At 42.3% G+C, this 22681-nt stretch overlaps 3 protein-coding genes across 3 annotated transcripts; all 3 read left to right on the forward strand.

Moving 5' to 3' along the window:
• Positions 1–1221: 1221 nt before the first annotated feature.
• Positions 1222–3716, forward strand: LOC140351512 (lymphoid-specific helicase-like). Its single transcript, XM_072437362.1, has 6 exons — positions 1222–1292; positions 1943–2040; positions 2120–2238; positions 3346–3468; positions 3555–3622; positions 3665–3716. Exons 2-6 carry the CDS (start codon positions 2019–2021, stop codon positions 3714–3716), a joined length of 384 nt encoding a protein of 127 aa, XP_072293463.1. The 5' UTR covers positions 1222–1292; positions 1943–2018.
• On the forward strand, positions 3669–16210 carry LOC140351217 (lymphocyte-specific helicase-like). Its single transcript, XM_072436967.1, has 18 exons — positions 3669–3692; positions 3807–3865; positions 3939–3977; positions 4061–4288; positions 5359–5541; positions 5694–5831; positions 6011–6207; positions 6287–6380; positions 6822–6983; positions 7063–7205; positions 8406–8556; positions 8866–8949; positions 11689–11808; positions 12227–12343; positions 12411–12570; positions 14274–14370; positions 15597–15673; positions 16008–16210. The coding sequence occupies exons 2-18, from the start codon at positions 3854–3856 to the stop codon at positions 16091–16093; spliced, it is 2088 nt and encodes a 695-aa protein (XP_072293068.1). The 5' UTR covers positions 3669–3692; positions 3807–3853; the 3' UTR covers positions 16094–16210.
• A 1585-nt stretch (positions 16211–17795) lies between these two features.
• LOC140351513 (calcium homeostasis modulator protein 3-like) lies at positions 17796–22551 on the forward strand. The gene is made up of 4 exons (XM_072437363.1): positions 17796–17799; positions 17914–18187; positions 18518–18524; positions 22044–22551. The coding sequence occupies exons 1-4, from the start codon at positions 17796–17798 to the stop codon at positions 22491–22493; spliced, it is 735 nt and encodes a 244-aa protein (XP_072293464.1). The 3' UTR covers positions 22494–22551.
• Positions 22552–22681: the final 130 nt, after the last annotated feature.

The following is a 22681-nucleotide window of genomic DNA, read 5'->3' on the forward strand; positions in this document are numbered from 1 at the left end:
AAAACACCATAGAAGAAGTTCAATCTGCGGAACGTTCTGGCGATCCAGTCACAGGGTTTGTGTCAGGCTGTGGTTGCTTACTTATGTAGCACAGGGCTGGGTAAACGTTTATAGAGGTGGGGGGTGTTGGAGACTGAGCCGAGGATGAGGAGCAAGAGGATGTTCTAACGCGCTTTGACTTCATGGGCCTAGAAACGCCAAAGTGATGGAAGAAGGACTTCTAAAGGATAAAACGACAAAGACGTCCCATGACCTCATGGGCTTTGTAAAACAACAAAGACGTCCCATGACCTAATGGGCTTTGTACTTCCAAAGCAATGGAATAAGAATGTTTAAGGACTACAACAAAGTCTGAGGGGAGGAAGAACTTCTATAGGATACAATGACAAATCTCATGGCATCTCATGACCTCTTGGGCTTTGTCAAAGCACTGGAAGTCAAAGCACTGGAAGAACAACTTTTAGGACTACGACAAAGTCTGGGGAATAAAGTCTGGTGGTAATGCGACACTCGGCTGTCGACTGCCATAAAACAATAACAACAGCAACAACAGTCTAAGGAATAAAGTCTGGCGGTAATGCAACACTCGGATGCCAACCGCCATAAAACAACAACAACAACATCTCAAGGTAATTTGTTTCACACTATATTTCTCCATCTCTTGGGATTTAATAAAAATATTCACCAACTTCTCCGATCATGGCTGCTGTGTCGCTAGTATCAAGATTTTGTTGTATTTTGGAGCAAAATCACAACATTCTAACAATTTTATTCAATTTAACAATCTCCCTCTTATCTTTTAACACTGTTTTCACTCAAAAGGGGGCGGGGAAGTTCTAGTGGCACAGGAAGTGAGATGTGACCAGAGACATCCGTAACAAAATCTGAGGGGGAAGAACATTTAATATCAGTGTAATCAGAATTATTTACGAAGGCAAATTAATGATTACCTCTATTAATCCAATAGTAACTATGTGTGTAATGTTCCAGGTTTTCTGTGTATTTCGTATAACAGAGTATAACTTAAACCAGTTTGTATCTTGTATCGCTTTCTTCCCCTCTACAAAGCAGTGGCGTGATCTACACTGGCGCGAAATCTCTTGGCCCCGCCCACAATAGCAGCCACGGGGTCGTAAAGTGTCACAAAATATTCAACTACAACAGCGGAAATGTCTTCAACAATAAGACCACTCAAGGGCTCGTACGTTCAAGAAGCACATGCCAAATATTGTTTTGAAAGACACCAAACCGGAAAAGGACTTCATACATTGCAACTTTATATGTTAAACAACGTGAGACGACTGTATGGGCTTCTGCTACATCGAGAATTTATACAAGGCGACGTTTGAAGTTTTTTTTTGTCATAAAGAGTATATTTCTGGTTTACTGCAGATATTTACATTTCACACGACGACTAAAAGTTGCCGCTTACGTTCGCACTGTTGTTTAAGGTTGGAGACGTGTTAAATCCGAAATAATGAGCAGGTGAGTGGGCTTCTTAGTTTATTGGCGTTCACTTATTTTTTTTATTAGTGCGTTCTATAAATAATGTAGTTTATATATTGTGCAACTCCGAACATTAAAACACAGTGATGAAACAATCATCACTGTGTTACACACTATATGTAGGTTTTTTTTCTTCCAAAAGTGTTCAGTCACATTTTGTAGAGATAGTGCTCAGTGAACCTGCATGTCACCTCAGGAATCACTTCTGAATTAGAAGTGAGGCACTGCAATGTGTGAACACAAATGTTCTACGTTGCTTAGATCCAATTGTAAGACACGTCACCCAGCTTACCTCTGCTTTGTGAGTGAAAGTGTACTCTCCCATTTCCCTTTGTCTGCCCCAGGGCAGATGTGGCTACTATAGGTGCCTGCTGTTGCTAGTGAAGAGTGACCTCCATAACAATTAAACTGTACTGTTTTCTGTCTTGTTTTTCAGTGTGAAGAAAGAAAGTTGCAGTGGGTCACCTCAGTGTCCTGAACCTGATGAGTCGGAGAGGCCCACTGGGACCAACATGGAGACCGGAAATACCAACGGTACCTTCAAAAGCTCATCATTATTGTGTGTAAATACTGTGGTCAGCTAACATGGCTCTGCTTTGTTGTGTGAATGTAGGAACAAATGTGAAACGTGAACCAGTCATTGCTGAAGTTCTCATCACGAAGGAGATGGAGGCTGAGGAGCAGCAGCTGATGGAGGAAGGAGAGCGTAAAGAGAGGGAAATGATTGAAAAGGTCAGAAAGAGAACAAAGTACAAAAGGATTTGGCCTTGGGCGTTTGGAACGCAACAGTTATACCGACTTATAAGTTTGCTGCCATTCCGGAAGTGAATTTCTCATTAATTAAAAATTCAAATATTATAAGTTTAAAGGCACTGTGTGTGGTAACGAATGGATATAATATGGTTGTTTTCCATCCAGAAAACATTTGTTGCTGAATTTTAAGTTTCACATTTTGGAACTTAAAGGTTTATAAAGTTTCAGAATAAAAAAATAATAATTTTAGATTGTGTGCTTACCACGTACCGTAGTTGATCAGCCCCAAGCAAGCTTTTTAACATTTTTGATAGTTTTTTTCTGAATCCCTATGAGAACAATGAATGGAACATTTCTGGAACCAAGCGGGGGTGATCCCTGTTGAGTTCCATTGGATAGGACGTATAATGTGAAGGAGACGAGAAGGGACGACATTCATCAGATTGTCACTGCAGGCAGTCAATCTCACAGCCTTTTTCTTTGTGTGCAGTCGAAATCAATTGTCAAAATGTTCCATTTCTTTTCAAACCATGCCCAGACCTGCAGAACGTATAGCAAAAACAAAGATTAAAAAAAGAGTTTGTAAATACATATATAATTTACAATGTCTGACTACTTTTGAATTAATTCAGTTTATTATTTAGCATCTTCAAATGTAATTGGTTGAACATAAGGCTAACCTTTCTACATCCGCTGCTTGGATTCATGCTAATGGTCTCAAGTATACAAGTGGTTGTTCTGGGAGTTGGTCAAATACTACACGGAGGAGCCGAGCCTCTGTTAAAGGCTTCACTGAATGATCCACGGTGAGGCTTATTCTAAAGAACTTCAACACCAAGTGAATCAAGTAACCTATGGTTTAAAATATGATGTACAGCCTAATTGTAATTATTCATAGACCTGTTGATTAGATTTGCAATTAATTAGTAACTTTTTTTTCTGTTCCCGCTGTTAGTTTTGTCACTTTAATTTTATGTAGGTAAATGGGCAGTCTTTTTAAATGTTGCCTAAACTTTGTATTATGGTATATGATCACGGTAGCACTTAACATCAAGGGGGGAAAAATGCATGCAATACTGTCTTTAGGCTCGACAATCTTGGGAGAGGAACCCCAATGAGATGCGCTTCAAAAGGCTTCAACACCTGCTTCAGAAGAGCAACATCTACTCCAAGTTCCTGCTGACCAAGATGGAGCAACAGCAGAATGAGGTGTGTCCTGCAGACCTGCTTGTGGGTAGTGAGGACAAATATCCATGTACTGTAACCAGGAAAACGTATTTATTTTGTGACTGTAGGAAAGAGTCAGGAAGGAGAGACTTGAGAAGAAATCAAAGGTGAGAGCCTCAAAATGTCACATTCAAATGTGTTTTCTATATAACTATAGTAACTTCTTTCTGTTCTGCAGAACTCAAATGCACCTGAAGCCGATAAAGGTGAGCAAAACTCATTTGAAATAAAAGCGGTTGATGTAGTTTTCTTTTTTTTTCATTTATTTGTTTTGTTACATTAACTGTTGAATTTCAATAGAATCACTTCTTTCCTCTTAGATAAAAAGAAGCGCAGAAGGGAGGACGACTACAAAATTGCAGATGTTATGTCAAAAGAAGTAAGACTATATTTCTGATAGAAGTGGGTTTGTTTATGCTCTGCCTTATCTTTCCCCTTTTATTTTTTTCCAGGATATTGTGTCACAGTCAAAAAAAGCAAAAGTGGAAAAGGTAATTATGATACTGTGTTGTCTAGAGGCAGATTTGCATTCTTGGTGGATATGGCCCAGCTTGAATGTGTAACTTGATGACAGGATGGCACGTCTGATCAGAAGTCACTGGATGCTGAAGACCTGGAAAAAATGAGTGAATCAAATGAGACCATAAAGAACCGTCTCTCTGAGGCCGTCCGGGACAAGGCCAAACACCTCCTGGACCCCTCTCGCACAGTGAACGGAGAGCCTGTCCCGTACCAGCAGCCCGCCCTCTTCACCGGGGGAGTCATGAGGTCGTACCAGATTGAAGGCATTGAGTGGCTAAGGGTAAGAGTTCTTTCAAATCCAGAGATAAATTTTTTTTTTTATATCCCGTAGTTTTCGGGCTGTGCTGCGCTCCTGAATAAAAGCCGCCGCGCACATGAAAAATATAGAAAACACGATTTGTCCCCTGGTGTTTTACAGTGTGTCAAAAGCTTGCTGCTAGAGTGCCCCCCGGTGGCCGTTACCCATTAAAATGTATGAATTAACCACACCTTTGTTTGGGCCGCAGGGTTCAAAGGGTGGGGGGAAAAGTAGTAATTTACTAGGGGTGTAACAATGCAGTGTGACCATAGTTGCCAGGTTCCCCCGCAATTACGCTTCTTAGCAATTTTCTTGGACTGGTTTTGGTCCTTGTCACAAATACTGATTCCTGTCATGAAAATATTATCCGTCCAGAATAGGGCTGTGCTCAATATATCAATATCGTGACTAACTTCTTGGCAATACATGTATTGATACACAGGTGCGTATCGTTACTACTACTTTTGAACAACAAATTCATTACATATTGCTGTATACAAATCTGATAAGACGACAATTTATATAGATGAAGTGGTGCGTATCGCGTTTCCACTGTCCAAAGCCCCGTTTGATGCCAAACAAGATTGTAACATAGATTTTGAGTCAGCATGTGTGGCAAACCAAAGCTTGCTCACGTTAGCAACAGAGGTTGTGTTTTCAGTCTTTAATTTGAATTGCTGACATGTCTGTCTTAATTACAAAGTACAATTCAGGAGTGAACTATTTTATTATTAAATAATAATATTGAGGACAGGCGTGTCCTTAACTTGAAATAAAATTCTGCTATTAACTTCCAAATTTATCTCGTCCTAATGAATATGCTAAATATGGAAATTACGCCGCACAGTTGTAAGGTGGGTTGGTCTTTAGGAAGAGGGGATTGCCCACAGGTGTGCTGAGCTTTTATAAAGTCTTTTTTTTTTGGGTCTTTTGCGGCCGTGAAATTGTGTCCTTTCAAGTACAATTTCACGCACTCTAGCTTTAATAACGTCCATTATTAAATGTTCCATACTTAATATTGCTGTAGTAATATTTCTGCTGTATTGGTCCAGATGCTGTGGGAAAATGGCATTAATGGGATTCTGGCCGATGAAATGGGTCTGGGAAAGACAATCCAGTGCATTGCTCACATCGCCATGATGATCGAGAAGAAGGTGCTGGGGCCCTTCCTGGTGGTGGCTCCTCTGTCCACGCTGCCCAACTGGCTCAATGAGTTCAAGCGCTTCGCCCCTCAGGTAAGCTTTCATTTCTCCACCATTAAATGAAGAAACCAATTGTACAAATGACTCTTGCACCGTGCCAAAACCCTACTAAAAAATCACCCTTGTTTATACATAGCTTTCTGTCAGGTGCTGTTTTTCTTTAGTTTTTTATAACTGATTTGCAGGTGTCAGTGGTGTTATACCATGGGCCTGAGAGGGCAAAACTACTGAAAGAAATCCGTCGGCCTCATGAGCCCCTAGGCATGTGTCCGGTGGTGGTCACCTCCTTTGAGATCTCAATGATTGACAGGAAATTCCTCCAGGTTTGTTTGTCTTGGGTTTTATTATGCAGATGACATCATTCAGACCATATTATCAGAAATGAGCCTGCACACACAATTTACCTTTTTATAACATTACTTTAATAATTTGTTTTTAATTTAAATGTTTAAACCACCCTTTTTTATTTGATAGTCTAACAATATGCTCCGTTTCCTCTCAGCGTTTCAAGTGGAAGTATCTGATTGTGGATGAAGGCCACCGGATCAAGAACCTGAATTGCAGACTGGTACGAGAGCTAAAGTTGATGCCTACAGACAATAAATTGCTCCTGACTGGGACACCCTTGCAAAACAACCTGGCTGAGCTCTGGTCCCTGCTCAACTTTCTCCTTCCAGAGGTCTTTGATGACCTCAAGAGGTCAGCCTTCTGCTCTTTCCGACTCGCCTTTCACCACAAACTGTAGTATGTTCATTTATCTGGGCTTGTCTCTGTGCAGCTTTGAGTCCTGGTTTGACATTGATTCTCTGGGAGAAGCGGAAAGTCTAGTGGCATCTGAACGGGAGCACAACATCCTCAGCATGTTGCACCAGGTCAGTCCATTTTCTATAATCTCTTCACATTCTAAATGAATGGTGGGGCTGCATCAGTGTGGCTTCCTGGAGCATGTCTGGTGCTTCTGCCAGACCACCTGTCAATAACTGCAGACTGTTTTTTTTGTGTAATGTAAAAATAATTATTTACTGCCATATGTTGACATATCTACTGCACTTACTAAATAGAATACCGACATTATGTAGTATGCTTATAGGCAAAGTAATGTACTGTAATTGACTTTATTTCCATTGTCAACTGACAAGAGGAATTGTGTTCAGAAGTGGTGTTTTTCCTGCAATACATGATGTAACCAGATGATGGCCCCACAAACTCAAAACAAAACCCTGGAGAACTTGTACAAAACATACACAAGCTGCTGGTATCATAATGGTCAGACGTCAGTGACCTTGACATTAGAGCTTGTCCTGTATTTTCAGATTCTGACCCCATTCCTTCTGAGAAGGTTGAAGTCGGATGTGACTCTGGAGGTTCCTCCTAAAAAGGAGATCATTGTGTATGCTCCACTGACGGCCAAACAGGAGGCCTTGTATATGGCTGTAGTCAACAGGACCATTGCAAAGATGCTGGGCCAAGAGAAGGTAAAACGCTGCAGGTTAAACCCTGGGTTAACAATACTTTTCTAATTATAATAGTATTAATTACTATTTTATTTTGTAGACGGAAGATCCTGTTGTGTTGACCTCTAAAGGCAGGCCAAAGCGGCGTTCTCGACGGGCTGTTGACTACAGTGAAACAGACAAAGAAACTGGATCAGATCTGGAGAAATACCTGGAGAGGCTTCAGAAGGAGCAAGAACAGAGGTTCAGTCTGCATTTTTGCTTTCTCCCACGTGTTTCCAAAAGCCTCACTTGTCTTACCCCACTCATACCTCTGCTGATTTTTGCGAGTCGACTCTTCATTGAGATGCTCTAGCCGCACTCCAGCACTGAGCAGCGTCCGGGAGGGGCGGCTGCTGCAAAGGATTGTGGGACTTCTAGTTCTAGCATTAAAAACTCGATATTGATCAGAAAATAATAAAAATAAATTAGAACTGGATTAAACATGTCTGGGACCGGATTTGGCCCACAGGCCGTATCTTTGACACCACTGCCTCATGCATATATTTATTAAACCTTTTATTTATACTTTCAGCAGACAAAATTTAGTTATTTTGATCTATAAATCTGTACTGGTCATAGTAGAAATACAAATGTGTTCATCAGCCATACGTTACTTAGAATTCTAAAGAATATACTGGCATCAGCAAAGAAAAAACAAATGTTAGTTTAATTTACTGCTCTATCGTGCTTTCTCTCAGTGTAGACCTGCCCAACATTACCTCTCCCTGCAGTCAGTGGCTCAGGGCCACTGGGGAAAATGACCAATGCCCTTGTTTTGCTGGTGTCAAGCAACAAAATGTATTTATTTGATAATCGGCCTCATTCAGAGAACGATGCAAAGGAGTGCCAAATGCCATTCTTCCCAAAGACGAACGCTATAAATTTACCTAAAACATGCAGCCAAGTGAATGGGCAGTGACCTGCTAAAAATCTAAAATTTTACTTTATCTAAAATTCACCAAAATACAGGAAATTCCTTTGTTTTCAGGGGGTTGACCCCAGACCCACCTGTTGTGCCTATAAGCAAATTACTTGTTTGTTGAATCACGTGTATAGATTATTTTGTATTATATATTGAGATAAATGTTCGGACAAATGAAGTAAGTTTGTCCCGGCCAAAAGTTGGAGACCCTCGCAATAGGCTATTTATTTCCCAGCTGTATACGCTTGTTTATTTAGATAGGGATAGATTATAAAATATACATTTTTAAAAACTTCACACGTGACACTGCGCAGTCACTCACTCCTGCACCTGTTCCAAATGTGCTCCAGACGGTGTTGGCGGGACATTGGCTCTGCTCTGGAGGAGCTGACTGGTGTAGAGCTACAAAGTGGCCTTTAGAGGATCGATCATGGGCATTGAGAAACGCCTAGTTATTTGGGTCTTGTTTTCCTCTCCAGTCTTTCAGGCTCCTCTGTAGTGGACGTCCAGAGCCCCTTGGATGCACAAATCAACCTGAAGCTGCAGAACATCCTAATGTTGCTGAAGAAGTGCTGTAACCACCCGTACCTGGTGGAGTACCCCCTGGACCCAGCCACACAGGAGTTCAAGGTGAGGCTATACTCGGTTTCCCACCTTCATAGACTACAGATGAGCATTACTGTAAGATTCTCTTACAGTAATGCTTTTGGTTTCTTTTCTTTTTCAAACCTATGACATTACCATTTCTTTTATCTGACAAGATACAAAGAGTTGTTTGATATACACAATAAAGGTTCTGTTCTTAGACTTGATAAATAGATCAGTGATGTGTGTTTGGGATCAGTCTCCTGTTCAGACACTTTCTATCAGACATAAAATCTCATTCAGTACCAAGAAGTAAATGAACTGACAAAAATTTGTTTCTGCTGTTCTCTCCAGATTGATGAACAGCTGGTGCAGACCTCGGGCAAGTTTCAGATTTTGGATCGGCTTCTGCCAGCACTCAAAAAGAGAGGCCACAAGGTACACAATGTCCAGCCATCTTATTCCGCTTATCCGGGCCCGGGTCGCGGGAGCAGCAGTCTAAGCAGAGACTGCCAGACTCTTTCCTCACAATAGACGTTTCTCTAGCTCCTCCGGAGGGATCCCGAGATGTTCCCAGGCCAGTCAAGAGACATGTCCTGGTCTTCCCGGGGCCCCCGGGAGGCAACAGATGCCCGAGCCACTTCAGCTGGCTCCTCCTTGACGTGGAGGAGCAGCAGCTCTACTCCAAGCTCCTCACCCAATCTTTAAAGGAACGCCCAGCCACCCTGCATAGGAAACTCATTTCGACCGCTTGTTTCCGTGATCTTGTCCTTTCGGTCATTACCCAAAGCTCATGACCATAGGTGAGGGTAGGAACGTAGATCATTCGGTAAATCTAGAGCTTTGTCTTTCGACTCGGCTCCTTCTTCATCACAACAGTCCGATGCAGCGACTCGGTCAATCTCACGCTTAGGGATGCGTACCGCTACGACGGACCGGATCCGGACTTGTAAAAACGTTCAGGTCCAAAAAAAACGAAACTCCGGTGATTCGGTTCTGGACTCATTAAAAATCTACCACTCACATTCTATATCCTTTACGGTCTAGAATCTAAACCATCCTAAACATTCCATAGATCGCGAAATTCACGCTGGAAAAGACGTAAACACTGACATCGCTGTCAATGGCCCGGAGCATCAGCGACGCACGCGTCTTCCCCACGGCAGAAGTTGAAGCCGGCGCAATGAGTTTAAAGACGCGAGAGACCGAACCTTCGGGAAGATCGCTGGCTTCTTTGAATCGTTTGAAGCCGCCGCGTGCGTCGCCGCTTGTGCCGCTCCGCGAGTTAGTTTAAGACGCTTGTTAAAGGAGCGGGTTGTACTTTGGTTTGGGTGTAAATATTGTAACTTCTCGCTCAGGTCAGTAATGCTGGTTTAGTGCTCACAAGTTGTCACTTTATTTCTTGAACAGAGTTGGTTAATGTTGGCCGTAACCATGGTGATGGAACAGGAACATCAAAAACTACCTCGTCTCCTGAGCCCGCTCTTAGCTCCGCCCCAGAGACCGCACGCATGTGCACTAGAGACTAGGGTCGCTACAATATGAATAAAATAACTTATGTTGTGGTGTGATGTAGCATTTATTTAGGTGGGTTAATGTGCAATATACATATTTATACATCGAAGTAAATACTAAGTCAAAATAATATTGTTTAATTGCTGGATTCATTAATTGGAGCTTATATTTTGTAATAGTATTTGTATTCTACAGTTGTTAAATATGGGCTGGTGTTTAATGCTGTTAATATGATGTATTGTGTGTAGTGTAAAATATTTTTATATTCTGTTTTTGATACTGCTAAGTTGATTGATTTATAGTGGTTCGAGTTGACTGTTATGCTTGTTTTTGAAGGTTTTTACATGACTTTGATGCCAATGGATCTGCAAAATTACAGAGTGGAAATGTATCTAAAGGCATTAAACTTCAGGTGTGGGGAACAGCCCAGTCAAACCAGTAATACACTTACAAACATAGTATCAGCTGAAACAGCTGCCCCAATACCAATACTGAACTTGCTCTTGTTCAGAAGTTGTTCCTCTAGTAAAACACATGCATGTGTGTTAGCTAGCAGCTTGTGATTTGTAAGTTGTAACTTCTGTTAATAAACAGTGAATAAACTAGATAAATTGAGTTTATTTCAGTCTGCAGTTAAGTCCTTGTTCATGTGTCTTCAACTTAATTGAGCCAAGTAGCTTGTGTTATGCTGTTATAACATTATGCAAAAATGGCATGAGTTCAGCCGGACTCATTAGGTCCGGACCTGAACCTAAACCTCTGGATTCGAATCCGGACTTGAACCTGAACGTGGGTTTAGGTATGCATCCCTACTCACGCTCCATCCTTCCCTCCTCAAAGACCCAGAGATACTTGAACTCCACTTGGGGGAAGGCCTCCCCACCCACCTGAATCAGAATCAGAAAAGAGCAAGCCACCTTTTGCCAGGAGAACCATGATCTCTGATTTCGTACACTATTTCGTTGCTATAAATTGTTGTCTTATGTCTCACTGATGCCATGTCTTAAAATAAGACGCTCTGACCATAATCGGAAATAAATCGTATTTAGAAGGTTTACTTGCCATTTCACATTGTGAAAACTGAAAGTATGCATTACTTTTTTCACAAAAAATATCTAAATATATAAATGTTTGTGTATTCATCAAGTTAGTACTGGATAGCATTGAAAAACAAAGTACAAACCGTATGAAGACCAAATGTAGTATAAGAAGCCTGTAAATGGCTTGACCCTGACCCGGTATCCTGGAACCGATGCCTAATATCTTGTATCTAAACTACTAAAAACATGTACAATGGGCCCCTCCCCTCTGGGGGCAAGCACTCTCCTGAAAGAGATTCTTAATCTCAATTAGATTTTCCTGGTTAAATTGGGGTTGATAAGTAAATATCTGTATCTGGTCTCCTTCTTTTCTAATGCACTACTCTGTGGGATCATTTCTACTCCTTGGCTCAAAATCTGGTTTTGGTCTGCCTTTTGGATATGTGCAATTAATTTACTTTGGGAATGTAGTGTGCAGCCCTGCTCTTTAAGGCTCTATTCTGAATGCCAATTTACTTGGGCCACAAAGGAAAGAATGTCTATCACTTTAACCATTTATCATTTAAGAGCTACAGTGTAACAAATGCTTCAAGTGATGATGGATCCCGTCTTTGTCTTTCAGGTGTTGATCTTCAGTCAGATGACTTCCATCTTGGATCTGCTGATGGACTACTGCTACTTGCGAGACTTTCAGTATAGCCGTCTGGATGGAAGCATGGCCTACACTGACCGTGAGGAGAATGTAAGTATAGTCTAGTTTAATCTCAACAGGCTGTTCCAAACCAGTTTTACCGTACTTTTCAAACTTTAAGCTACTTTTTCCCGCCCTTTGAACCCTGCAGCTGATACAACAGTGCGTCTAATTTATAGATTTTACTGGCTAATCTATCATCTACCAGGGGACACGTTGTGTTGTCTATTTGATGTGTTAAAACACTGTTTTATTATAATCAGACTCTTATTCAGAGAAAAACTAGTGTGACTAGCGTGTCAATATTGTGTATTATATTTATGTGCAAATATGTTACAACTTGGGCACCTATATGGACAAGTTCTATTTTCTTCGTAATTTCATGTGCTGTACAGCGCTTCTATTCAGGAGCGCTGTATAGCCCGAAAAGTACGGTAATTGGGGATGACTGGATCTCTTTTATTTCCAGATTACAAAGTTCTTTGAAGATTCCGAGGTGTTCCTTTTCCTGCTCAGCACCAGAGCCGGAGGTTTGGGCATCAACTTGACTGCGGCTGACACAGTCATTATCTTCGACAGTGACTGGGTGGGTAATCTCACCCCTTTTTGTTTGTAGCCAGGTTTGCTTGTGCTGATGGTGTCTTTCTGTCCAGAATCCCCAGGCTGACCTCCAGGCTCAGGACCGCTGTCACCGCATCGGGCAGATCAAACCCGTGGTGGTCTACCGCTTCGTCACAGCCAACACTATCGACCAGAAGATTTTTGAAAGGGCCTCGGCAAAGAGGAAACTGGAGCAGATGGTCATCCACAAGAGTAAGGGATGCTGCATGAACAATTTCAGTTTTAAAAGGTTACTTCATACTAGGGCTGTAACGGTACGCTCAAACCATTATTCGGTTCGGTATTGGGTGCGAAGGGTCTGTTCGGTATATTTTCAGTTACTTTTTAGTAGAGAAAATGGGATAAGAGCTAATATTTACCCATGAGCTGCACTAAAGTATTGACGATTGCTGGATCATATCAGCCAATATTTTGTGGTTTGTTTTTGCTGTAGAGGGGAAATGCTTTCTGGGCTGTACAGGATTTTGCCGTTCCAACTGAGTGGAAGAAGTGACAACTCATGATTGATGGTTTAAGCTAGTAATGCTTTATCCAGTCATTTCAATAGATCCATGTTAAAACTCAACATTCTTATCTCATGCTTAATGGTGTCCCCGTGGAAATGCATGATCAATGTGAACTACTGTACTATACTATTGGTTCACAATTCCCTACTTATGTTTCTAATTTGTTTATTCTGACTAAATATTTAAAACTAGGGGCGTTTGCATATATTTCAACATTTGCGATTCTTTAGAAAACAATGAGGTCCGTGGCACTATTTTTTTGCTTTTATTCACGCTAACGTGTGTCAACACAAGGTCTTCGCAAAGGCATAGTTCACATATAATGTGACAACACAAATAAGCTTCAAACACACAGATGAATGGCACAAAATATATATTATTTATTGAGTTAGGAAAAATACTGTTCCCAAAAGCATACGTAATTTAAAGGAATAAGAGGATTTTTGCAACCAATCTGAGTCTCATTTCCTCGTGGCGTGGACAGCCAAGTAGTTCTCCCACACGTCAATCATTCCCTGCATGCTGCTGCGCACCTGAAGCCTCGTTCCCAGTCTAGCAGCACGTTTCCCCTGGCTGCACAGAGTAAGACTGTGTTTGAGCTCAGAAAAGACGGAAATCTGTGGAGACAAAATATGAGATGCGATCCGTCCCGCTATTAAACAAACGCATGTGTAGCAGCGGGGCTGTTGCGTGCTCACGCACAAGGTTTGATGTAAGAAAAGGAGAGTGGGGGTGAGTGTGCGCATGCAGTCTCCACAACAGTCGCAGTCGACATTCCAATGTAAAAAAAAAAATGTGGGCACTACGAGAATAAAGTTGTAAAATCAAAAAGTTGTAAAGTAGAATAAAGTCTAAATGTATTGGCGACTTTATGCAAACTTTAGTTTGTGAATGTATTTAGGCGATGGGTAACAAATTGGCTTGCTTCAGTATTCCCTTTACTGATTCATTTATTGTTTTAAACGTAATTGTAAACTAATGTAATATATTAACAAAAATAAATAAATAATTATCAAAGTAACTTTGCTTAAGGACTGCATTAGGCCTGAGTCGCTTACAATTGGAATATGGTCCTCCATATTCGGTAATACTGTGATACTTTCTATATTATGATGATGCTAAATTGGCTTAACATCAGTCACCACTCATGTGGCATGTTTCACAATTTCATCTGTCCTACTCTTGTTTTTAAGTGCATTAATACACCGCAGCCCTTCATTATAGCTTAATACATTGTGTTCCTAATTATGGTGTTTGGCTTAATTTCATCTTGGGTTGAGGGATGAATATTGAACAAAGTTATTATATTAAAGGTTCACTCATACAAAATGTTGAACTCTACTGAGGGGCATAATAAGCACCAGATTATAATTGTGCTGCTTATTTCAGACAAGTTTAAAGGAGCAAGGACTGAGCTGAGCCAGGGAAAGAGCTGCATCAACCTGGACGAACTGATGGATCTGCTGAAGGCCCGAGGCACCGAAAAGTGAGTCCTACTTCTTTGTGAGAGCGCCCCGTGTCTGCGTGAGAGCGCCCCGTGTGTCTGCGTGAGAGCGCCCCGTGTGTCTGCATGAGAGCGCCCCGTGTGTCTGCGGGAGAGCGCCCCGTGTGTGTCTGCGGGAGAGCGCCCCGTGTGTGTCTGCGTGAGAGCGCCCCGTGTGTCTGCGTGAGAGCGCCCCGTGTGTCTGCGTGAGAGCGCCCCGTGTGTCTGCGGGAGAGCGCCCCGTGTGTCTGCGGGAGAGCGCCCCGTGTGTGTCTGCGTGAGAGCGCCCCGTGTGTGTCTGCGGGAGAGCGCCCCGTGTGTGTCTGCGGGAGAGCGCCCCGTGTGTGTCTGCGTGAGAGCGCCCCGTGTGTCTGCGTGAGAGCGCCCCGTGTGTCTGCGTGAGAGCGCCCCGTGTGTCTGCGTGAGAGCGCCCCGTGTGTGTCTGCGTGAGAGCGCCCCGTGTGTGTCTGCGTGAGAGCGCCCCGTGTGTCTGCGTGAGAGCGCCCGTGTGTCTGCGGGAGAGCGCCCCGTGTGTCTGCGGGAGAGCGCCCCGTGTGTCTGCGGGAGAGCGCCCCGTGTGTCTGCGTGAGAGCGCCCCGTGTGTCTGCGTGAGAGCGCCCCGTGTGTCTGCGTGAGAGCGCCCCGTGTGTGTCTGCGTGAGAGCGCCCCGTGTGTGTCTGCGTGAGAGCGCCCCGTGTGTGTCTGCGTGAGAGCGCCCCGTGTGTGTCTGCGGGAGAGCGCCCCGTGTGTGTCTGCGTGAGAGCGCCCCGTGTGTCTGCGTGAGAGCGCCCCGTGTGTCTGCGTGAGAGCGCCCCGTGTGTCTGCGGGAGAGCGCCCCGTGTGTCTGTTTTCTGCTGAGTTTAATGGCAGAATAAGCCCCCCTGTAAGTTCTACATGCCCATATCCAGTACCAGAAGCCTGTAGGTTTCTGGCGCTGACCCACATTATCACCACCTCCCAAGAAAGACCCTATAGCTCAGCCGAAGTCAGGTCGGGCTCTAGGCCCGAGCCCACTTAAAATACTGGTTAGTGCTTGGATGGGAGACAGCTGGATCACCAGGGGCCACAGTGGGATGCTAGAGGAAATGTTATGTCCTTAGGCAAGACACTTCACCCACAGTGCCTAGTAAAGCTTTGAGTGTCTTGAAAGTGGAAAAGCGCTATATAAATACAATTGAATAATAGTAATAATCGTATGAGAGCGCCCTGTGACTGTAGTGTGTCCACAGACAAGTGAAGGCCTCGAGAGGGAAAGTGCTCAGTGACAAGGACCTGGAGGTGCTGCTGGACCGCTCTGACCTGCTGGGTATGAATATTCAACACTTTTTAAAAAAAAAAAAATTCTATAAAACAAATTGACAGAATCATCATGTGTAATCTTCCAAACGAGAATACGGCGTGATATTTGTGCCCTTTTGTGGTTCATTTTATGGTTCATTCATGTTTTTTGCAAAACTTTCCCTGCGATACAACCAAGACATTTCCAGACACGTCTTGGCACATTCCTGATGCTTTGTGGAAATATTGTTATCGAGATGAAGCACAAATAATTGCTGGAATGAGCCATACTCACTTAGTTTTTTGACACAGCGTTTAGAACATGATGACACAGCGTTTAGAACATGATGTTTGTGTTTCAGATAAGGATAGAGTTCGAGTGAAGCAGGAGAAGGTGGGTGTTTTCAGGCTGGTGGATGACCAGGAGTCTGACATTGGGCTGTCCTGAACCACCTGGACGTGTCTGAAGTTGAGCTGTTCCTTAAAACTGACCACTCTGAGACCTGCTGCAATACTTTTTTTCAATATTTGATGGTGTATGTTCAAACTTCTAAAATGTTGTTCCATTATCAGGTAGAGTAGGCAGAAACTTCAAAGTTAACCTTTTTTTTTTTTTTTTTTTTTTCTTTATTTTGGGGATTTGTTGTTCACCTGTTTACTGGTAAAGTCACTAAAATTAGGAATTGTCTAAACTTAACAAATGCCCAACCTATTGTCAATCAGACCATCCCTCCAGACACCTAGAGAAAATATAGGTGAAATTTAAAATCAGTTATTCCTCTGGGTAGAGCTTGTTCACTTTTATAATGAGTAAATCAGACGCCAGAGGCCCAAACTACAGAGGGTCCTCTTTACAAAGAGTCTGCTTTTAGAGTCCGGCCAACGCCTCCAGAACGACTTCTTCAGTTTGAAATGGGGCTCATTTTAGTCAGGCATTTGGGGAAAATGGGCCCTCTTGATAAAGGGTTTTAATCTTGATCTGTGTTCACTTTCTAACAAATTTTAGTCCAAGAACATGAATCCTTGTTATCTGGTGATCGCTCCAGATGAGAATATTTCTCATTTCGAGTATAGCACATGTTTCTTCTCTCCTGACCCTCTACATCAGAGCACATGTGCATGGGGAGAAATATCATCTAAATGACGCAGTGCATCATCTAAATGATATGTAAATAACTGAGGGGGGTTTCACATTGGTGCTCACTTTTGGTAAGATTTGTGCTGGGACTGCAGTTCTGTGTGAAAGTAGAGCCTTATTACTAAATATTATACAGATTAAGTACAGTCCCATTTTTATGACCAGTTCAACAACCTTGAATTGTACACCTGATTGAGAAGAAGTGGGGAATTAAGTCTGTTTGAACACAATGACTGTCTTCCCTCTAAAATACACACTATTTTAAATACAATACTATATTGAAGTTATAGAGAGCATCTGCAGCAGAACTTTGGAACTGTCCTTTTCATTTTTTGCGTACCACTGTAATTCTCACTCTTATTGGACTGTATTTTATCTTTCTTTTGATGACTCATGGGCGTATTTGTGTGTCTATGCTGACATCAGACTCTGGGGAAGAGGTGGCAGACGCACTGTTAAACTGCCTCAAAATACAGTCTTGGGGTTCTGAGAAAACTCTTCAGTGAACTTTGTCCGCCTTATTCAGTCATGGCAACTGTAAGGATGTGATAACCTGCCAAATGTCAGTGTATGGAATCAGATGTATATTATTTTAAGTTCTTACCTTTTCTAAAACATGTTGTGGCTTGGAACTTGGAAAAGTATTGTGTTCTATTGTGCCATTTTATAATAAATATCTTAATTAGACCACGGTGTCCTTGAATTTCTATTATGACTCACCAACAATCTTTGTGCCTTACTCATTATACTTTTAGGCTTTCTCACCCATTCACCCAAAACTAATCCAAAATGGTTCTAATTGATGATTTGGATTGGGTACAGCGATTGAATTTTTCTGAATGTGCATTCTAATTTTTGTATAACATTTTGGCAAAAAAACAAATTTTCTTCAATAACTTTTAGGTCTTGTGACTTATTCACCCCAAACTAATCCAGAATAATTCTGCGTAATAAAGATGATCAGATACGGCTATTTAATTTTTCTGAATATGCATTTTCAATTTTCAAAAATATGGGTTTTTCTTCATTAGATTTTAGGCTTTGACCTATTCACCCCCCAAAAAAATCTAACTGCTTCGCTACACACAACTATATTGAATTAGACAATATAATTAAAAGTTTGTGTTCAGTGTTGGTACTGCAGTACTTCCAGTCCAACTCGGAGTCCATCTCAAACGGCATCTGCATCCTCTTGGCCCTGGTCAGCGTCAAACTCTACACCAGCTTCGACTTCAATTGCCCCTGTATGCCGCAGTACAACAGGCTCTACTCTCTAGGCGTCATGGTGGTGCCCCCCATCATCTTCTTCTTCCTGGGGATGTTGGTGAACCGCCACACCGGGGTCATGATGGACGAGTGGCTGAGGCCTGAGGGAAACCGCTCCAAGAACCCTGCAATTGTCAAGTGAATCTAATATTACTCTTATTTTTTTTGCTGTATTTAAATTGATACTGTCTTAGACGCAGTTTAACCAGACACATGTTTGCATTTATGTTTCTTATATAGTGTAACTGATTGTTATACAGGTTTACAAATTCATTTGATTAAAATTATTATGGTAGAAGAAATATATCCATATTTGGATACACTCACCCCCACAATCTGTCACTTTCACTCCCTGTTAAAGGATATATTGGCCTGAGGAAACAACTAAATACAGTTTTGGAGTAAGTGGGCAGGCTGGTCTTTTCTTTTACTGTATGATTTATAAACATAACTGATTTGTTTCTCCAGATATGAGGTAAACATGTTCTATTTCTGATTTGTTCTTGATCACAAAAACATTGTATATCATGGCCAAGTTAATAGGCTCGTTCAAGCTAAACTGCACCTCAAGATTCCTATTTGTAAGCCAACTAAATTAATGTATCTAGGACTTTATCCTGGAAATAAAATCAAACATTAGATATACGATACGTTATCATTTTGTGGTTTATTTTTGGTTTTTGGGGGTTGCAAATGCCAACAATTGTTGGAAAGAATTTTGCGGGTCACGACTGAAAAAGGTTGAGAACCCCTGCCTTAAATAATGAGGAGTCTCTGCACAGGTTCCTGTTCTCAGCCATGATGCAAAGGGCACTGTTGGCTCCAAAATGACTTCAAAGGGCTTTAAAATAAATCTGCTCTTTTCATTCTCCTTTGTATTTTTATGTCGAAAGTTGGCATTTTAAGGGTTAAAACTTCAAATATTTGGATACTTCAAATATCTGTCACAGCAGCACAGGTGAGGAGTGAGCTGAAGAGGATTAAAGTGAGGAAGGCAGCAGGACCTGATGGCATCAGCCCCAGGCTCCTTAAGTCCTGCGCAGATGAACTGTGTGGAGTTATGGAGCATGTCTTCAACATGAGCCTGAAGCTGAGGGTGGTACCACAGGTCTGGAAGACCTCCTGTCTGGTACCTGTGCCTAAGACACCGCGCCCCAAAGACCTCAACAGCTTCAGGCCAGTGGCTCTCACGTCCCACCTGATGAAGACACTGGAGCGGCTAGTCCTGGACCACCTCCGCTCCACCGTGAGCTCAGCCATGGACCCGCTGCAGTTTGCATATCGGTCTGGCATCGGAGTGGAGGACGCCGTCATCTCCCTGCTGCACCGCTCTCTCTCTCACCTGGAAAAGCCTGGCAGCTCTGTGAGGATTCTGTTCTTCGATCTTTCCAGCGCCTTCAACACCATCCAGCCGCTGCTCCTGAGGGACAAGCTAGAGACGGCTGGTGTGGAGTATGACCTGGCAGAGTGGATCCTGGACTACCTCACAGACCGACCCCAGTTTGTGAGAGCACAGGACTGTGTGTCTGACACTCGGACCTGCAGTGTGGGGGCGCCCCAGGGCACTGTCCTCGCGCCCTTTCTCTTCACCCTTTACACTGCAGACTTCAGACATGACACGGACAGCTGTGTCCTGCAGAAGTTCTCTGACGACTCTGCCATCATCGGACTCATCACGGACGACGATGACGCGGAGTACAGAGGACTGGCGCAGGACTTTGTGGACTGGTGTCAGCGGAACCACCTCCTCATCAACGCGGGGAAGACCAAGGAGATGGTGGTGGATTTCCGCAGACGCCACCCCACTGCCCCCTCACCAGTGAACATCCAGGGACGGGACATTGAGAGAGTGGACTCATACAAGTACCTGGGTGTTCATCTGAACCACAAACTGGACTGGACTCATAACACAGACGCACTGTACAGGAAGAGCCAGAGTCGGCTCTACCTCCTGAGGAGACTCAGGTCTTTTGGAGTGACAGGGCCACTCCTGAAGACCTTCTACGACTCTGTGGTGGCATCAGCCCTCCTGTAGGTGTGGCCTGCTGGAGCAGCAGCATCACAGAGAGGGAGAGGAAGAGGCTGGACAGAGTCATCAAGAAGTCCAGCTCCGTCCTGGGCTGTGCTCTGGACTCGGTGCAGGAGGTGGGGGACAGGAGGGTCCTGGCTAGATTCACATCTATGCTGGACCATGAGTGTCACCCCCTGCAGGACACTCTGTCCGCTCTGGAGAGCAGCTTCAGTGAGAGACTGATCCACCCTCGCTGTGTGAAGGAAAGGTTCCGTAGGTCTTTCCTTCCTGCTGCTGTCAGACTTTATAACAAAAACTATTAGTACTGAACACTCGCAATACTGACCTAACCATGTGCAATTCTGTCATATGTGCAATTGCTGTTGGAATTCATGTGCAATTCATGTGAAATTCATGTGCAATCTATGTGCTGTCGTGACACATATTCATGTGCAATTACTGTCGTGATCACATGCAATGGTATTTATGTATTTATTTATTTGTCTATGGGAATTTTTATTTATTTATAGGAGATCTTCTACTGAAAGTGTTTTTCAGACTTCCTATAAGTGATCTGTTCTTCTGTATCTACCTCTGTATCTACCTGCGTTGCACCAATGAAATTTCCCCATGTGGGACAATAAAGGAATATCTTATCTTATCTTATCTTACACTCAACCCCACAATCTGTCATATGTAATATTTGATATGCATGAAGTAAATTAAGGTATTTAGGAAAGATAATTGTAAGAAAACCTTTTACACATAGAAACATAATGTGATATTATTCTTTTTCCTGGCGTGAAGGATTTATTATTTATTAAAAACTGGAAAAAAATAAAATACTGGCACTATTTTATGACACCACCAGCCTCAAAATATGATATCGTATTTGATATGCGTGATCGGAAAATAAGTTAATGACATTGATAAAATGTTATTTATTACAATGCATTTCCGTACACCAGGAGTTAAAGGGGGACAGTTTTTTAAAGGGGGGCACAAGAATTCAAATTAGAATGATAGAGGATAGATATAGGATGTGTTCTGTGCTAGATTTGGATGTACAATCTAAAGTTTGGAAACCATTGCTGTATGTGACCAGTTTTCAGGAAGAGATAAAATTTAATGAATTAAATTATAAGTTTTAACTGACCTGTATCTGTGTAATGTTCTGAGTGATTGTGATTGAGCTTTATGCTGCTTAAGTGGAACTGTAGCTCAGGACAAATTTTCTCTTGGGGACAATAAAGTTTACCTTAACATACTTTATTGTTTGTTCCCTTGGAACATTTTGTCTGAAATGTGATTTCACTTGGGTTCACTGTGCTGTTACTGTTTTCATTCTACCCACACTGTGTATGGTAACAAACACATCATTAATATCATGGCAAAGGTTTCATGTAAAGTGGAGGTCATCTTTGAGAACAGCTGCTTCTTAATGGCTGTGACGAGATATGTGCGCTTCTCAGGTCAGACTCCTTGCACTCACATTATACTCATTATACTTTTTGTCAGTATATCAAAGCAATATAATGATAAATATTCTGTAAATGTTGTTTTGTTGTTTCACAATACTTCAAATGTCAAGAAGGACTTGCCACTGCTCCACTTCTAATGAGGCTCAATACTCGATAACTATAACTTTTAAGATAAGATAAGATCATCTTTTATGGTCCACACATGGGGAAAGGACAGATAACTTATAGGAAGTTTGAAAAAAAACAAAACACTCTTAATAGAAGAACTCTTATAAACAAAACAAAAACTCTTATTAACAAAACTCCTCTCATATCTTAATAGGGAATTGAGGAAAAACAAATAAAATAAAATAATAAAATAAAGTAAAGTAAAAATAGCTAGCATAAGACTAAATAATACTAATACTAATGGTAAGTTAGACTTGAGAAACAGTAGCTTTATTTGAAGTAAACCAGCAGTGTATTTTTGACACATTTGTTCCTTTTGACCCTGTGTTTACAGGCCATAGGTTGGTCCATCCTCCTATTCTTCATTGTACTGGGAGCTCTAGCTCGTATCATCAAACCCTTCTTTGATGACCACGCCAGGTTCCTCCAGACGCGCTACTGGAGCAACTACCTGGACGTGGAACAGAAGATGTTTGACGAGACTTGTGTGCTGCATGCACGGGACTTTGCACGGAAGTGTGTGGTGCAGTTTTTTGAGGAGATGAGAGAAGATTCAGTCCCTGTGTTGAACAGGCCATACTTTACTGACCTTACTGTCAACACTGAGGACAACTGGGACATTGAGGAGGAAGACCGGCTTCATGGGATCACCAGGCAGGAGCGGATGAACCAACTGCTCGACAAGTGGTACTATAGCAAACCACAGCTGGATGTGAGACGCATCGCAAACCAACCAAGACTTTGCCCAGGCTGCCACAAGAGGAGCCTCAGCTCAGATGTATAGGCTCAGACTACAGCTTTGCTACACCTGAAAACTTTTTTTCTTCCTCTCAGAAACATATTCTCCCTCTTTAAGACTTTCCAATGTCTAAAGTATTTATTTATAATAATAGTTAATACAGAAAAAATGACACTGCACTGCTTCATCTGAAGATCTTTGACTGCTTCTGCTGCTATTGTAATGAAGATTGC

This window comes from Eucyclogobius newberryi, unplaced genomic scaffold, assembly GCF_026437365.1.
Source record: "Eucyclogobius newberryi isolate DKJ021-1_F unplaced genomic scaffold, fEucNew1.0.hap1 SCAF_8, whole genome shotgun sequence".
Lineage (NCBI taxonomy): Eukaryota > Metazoa > Chordata > Actinopteri > Gobiiformes > Gobiidae > Eucyclogobius > Eucyclogobius newberryi.

Bases quoted from the DNA above. Each gene is read 5' to 3' on its own strand.
- LOC140351512 (XM_072437362.1), top strand. From the start codon at position 2,019: ATGGAGACCGGAAATACCAACG. The intron at 2,239-3,345 runs GTCAGAAAGAGA...TACTGTCTTTAG, and splicing joins AGAGGGAAATGATTGAAAAG to GCTCGACAATCTTGGGAGAG. The intron at 3,623-3,664 runs GTGTTTTCTATA...TCTGTTCTGCAG, and splicing joins TCAAAATGTCACATTCAAAT to AACTCAAATGCACCTGAAGC.
- LOC140351217 (XM_072436967.1), top strand. The intron at 8,557-8,865 runs GTGAGGCTATAC...TGTTCTCTCCAG, and splicing joins CAGCCACACAGGAGTTCAAG to ATTGATGAACAGCTGGTGCA. The intron at 12,571-14,273 runs GTAAGGGATGCT...TGCTTATTTCAG, and splicing joins GCAGATGGTCATCCACAAGA to ACAAGTTTAAAGGAGCAAGG.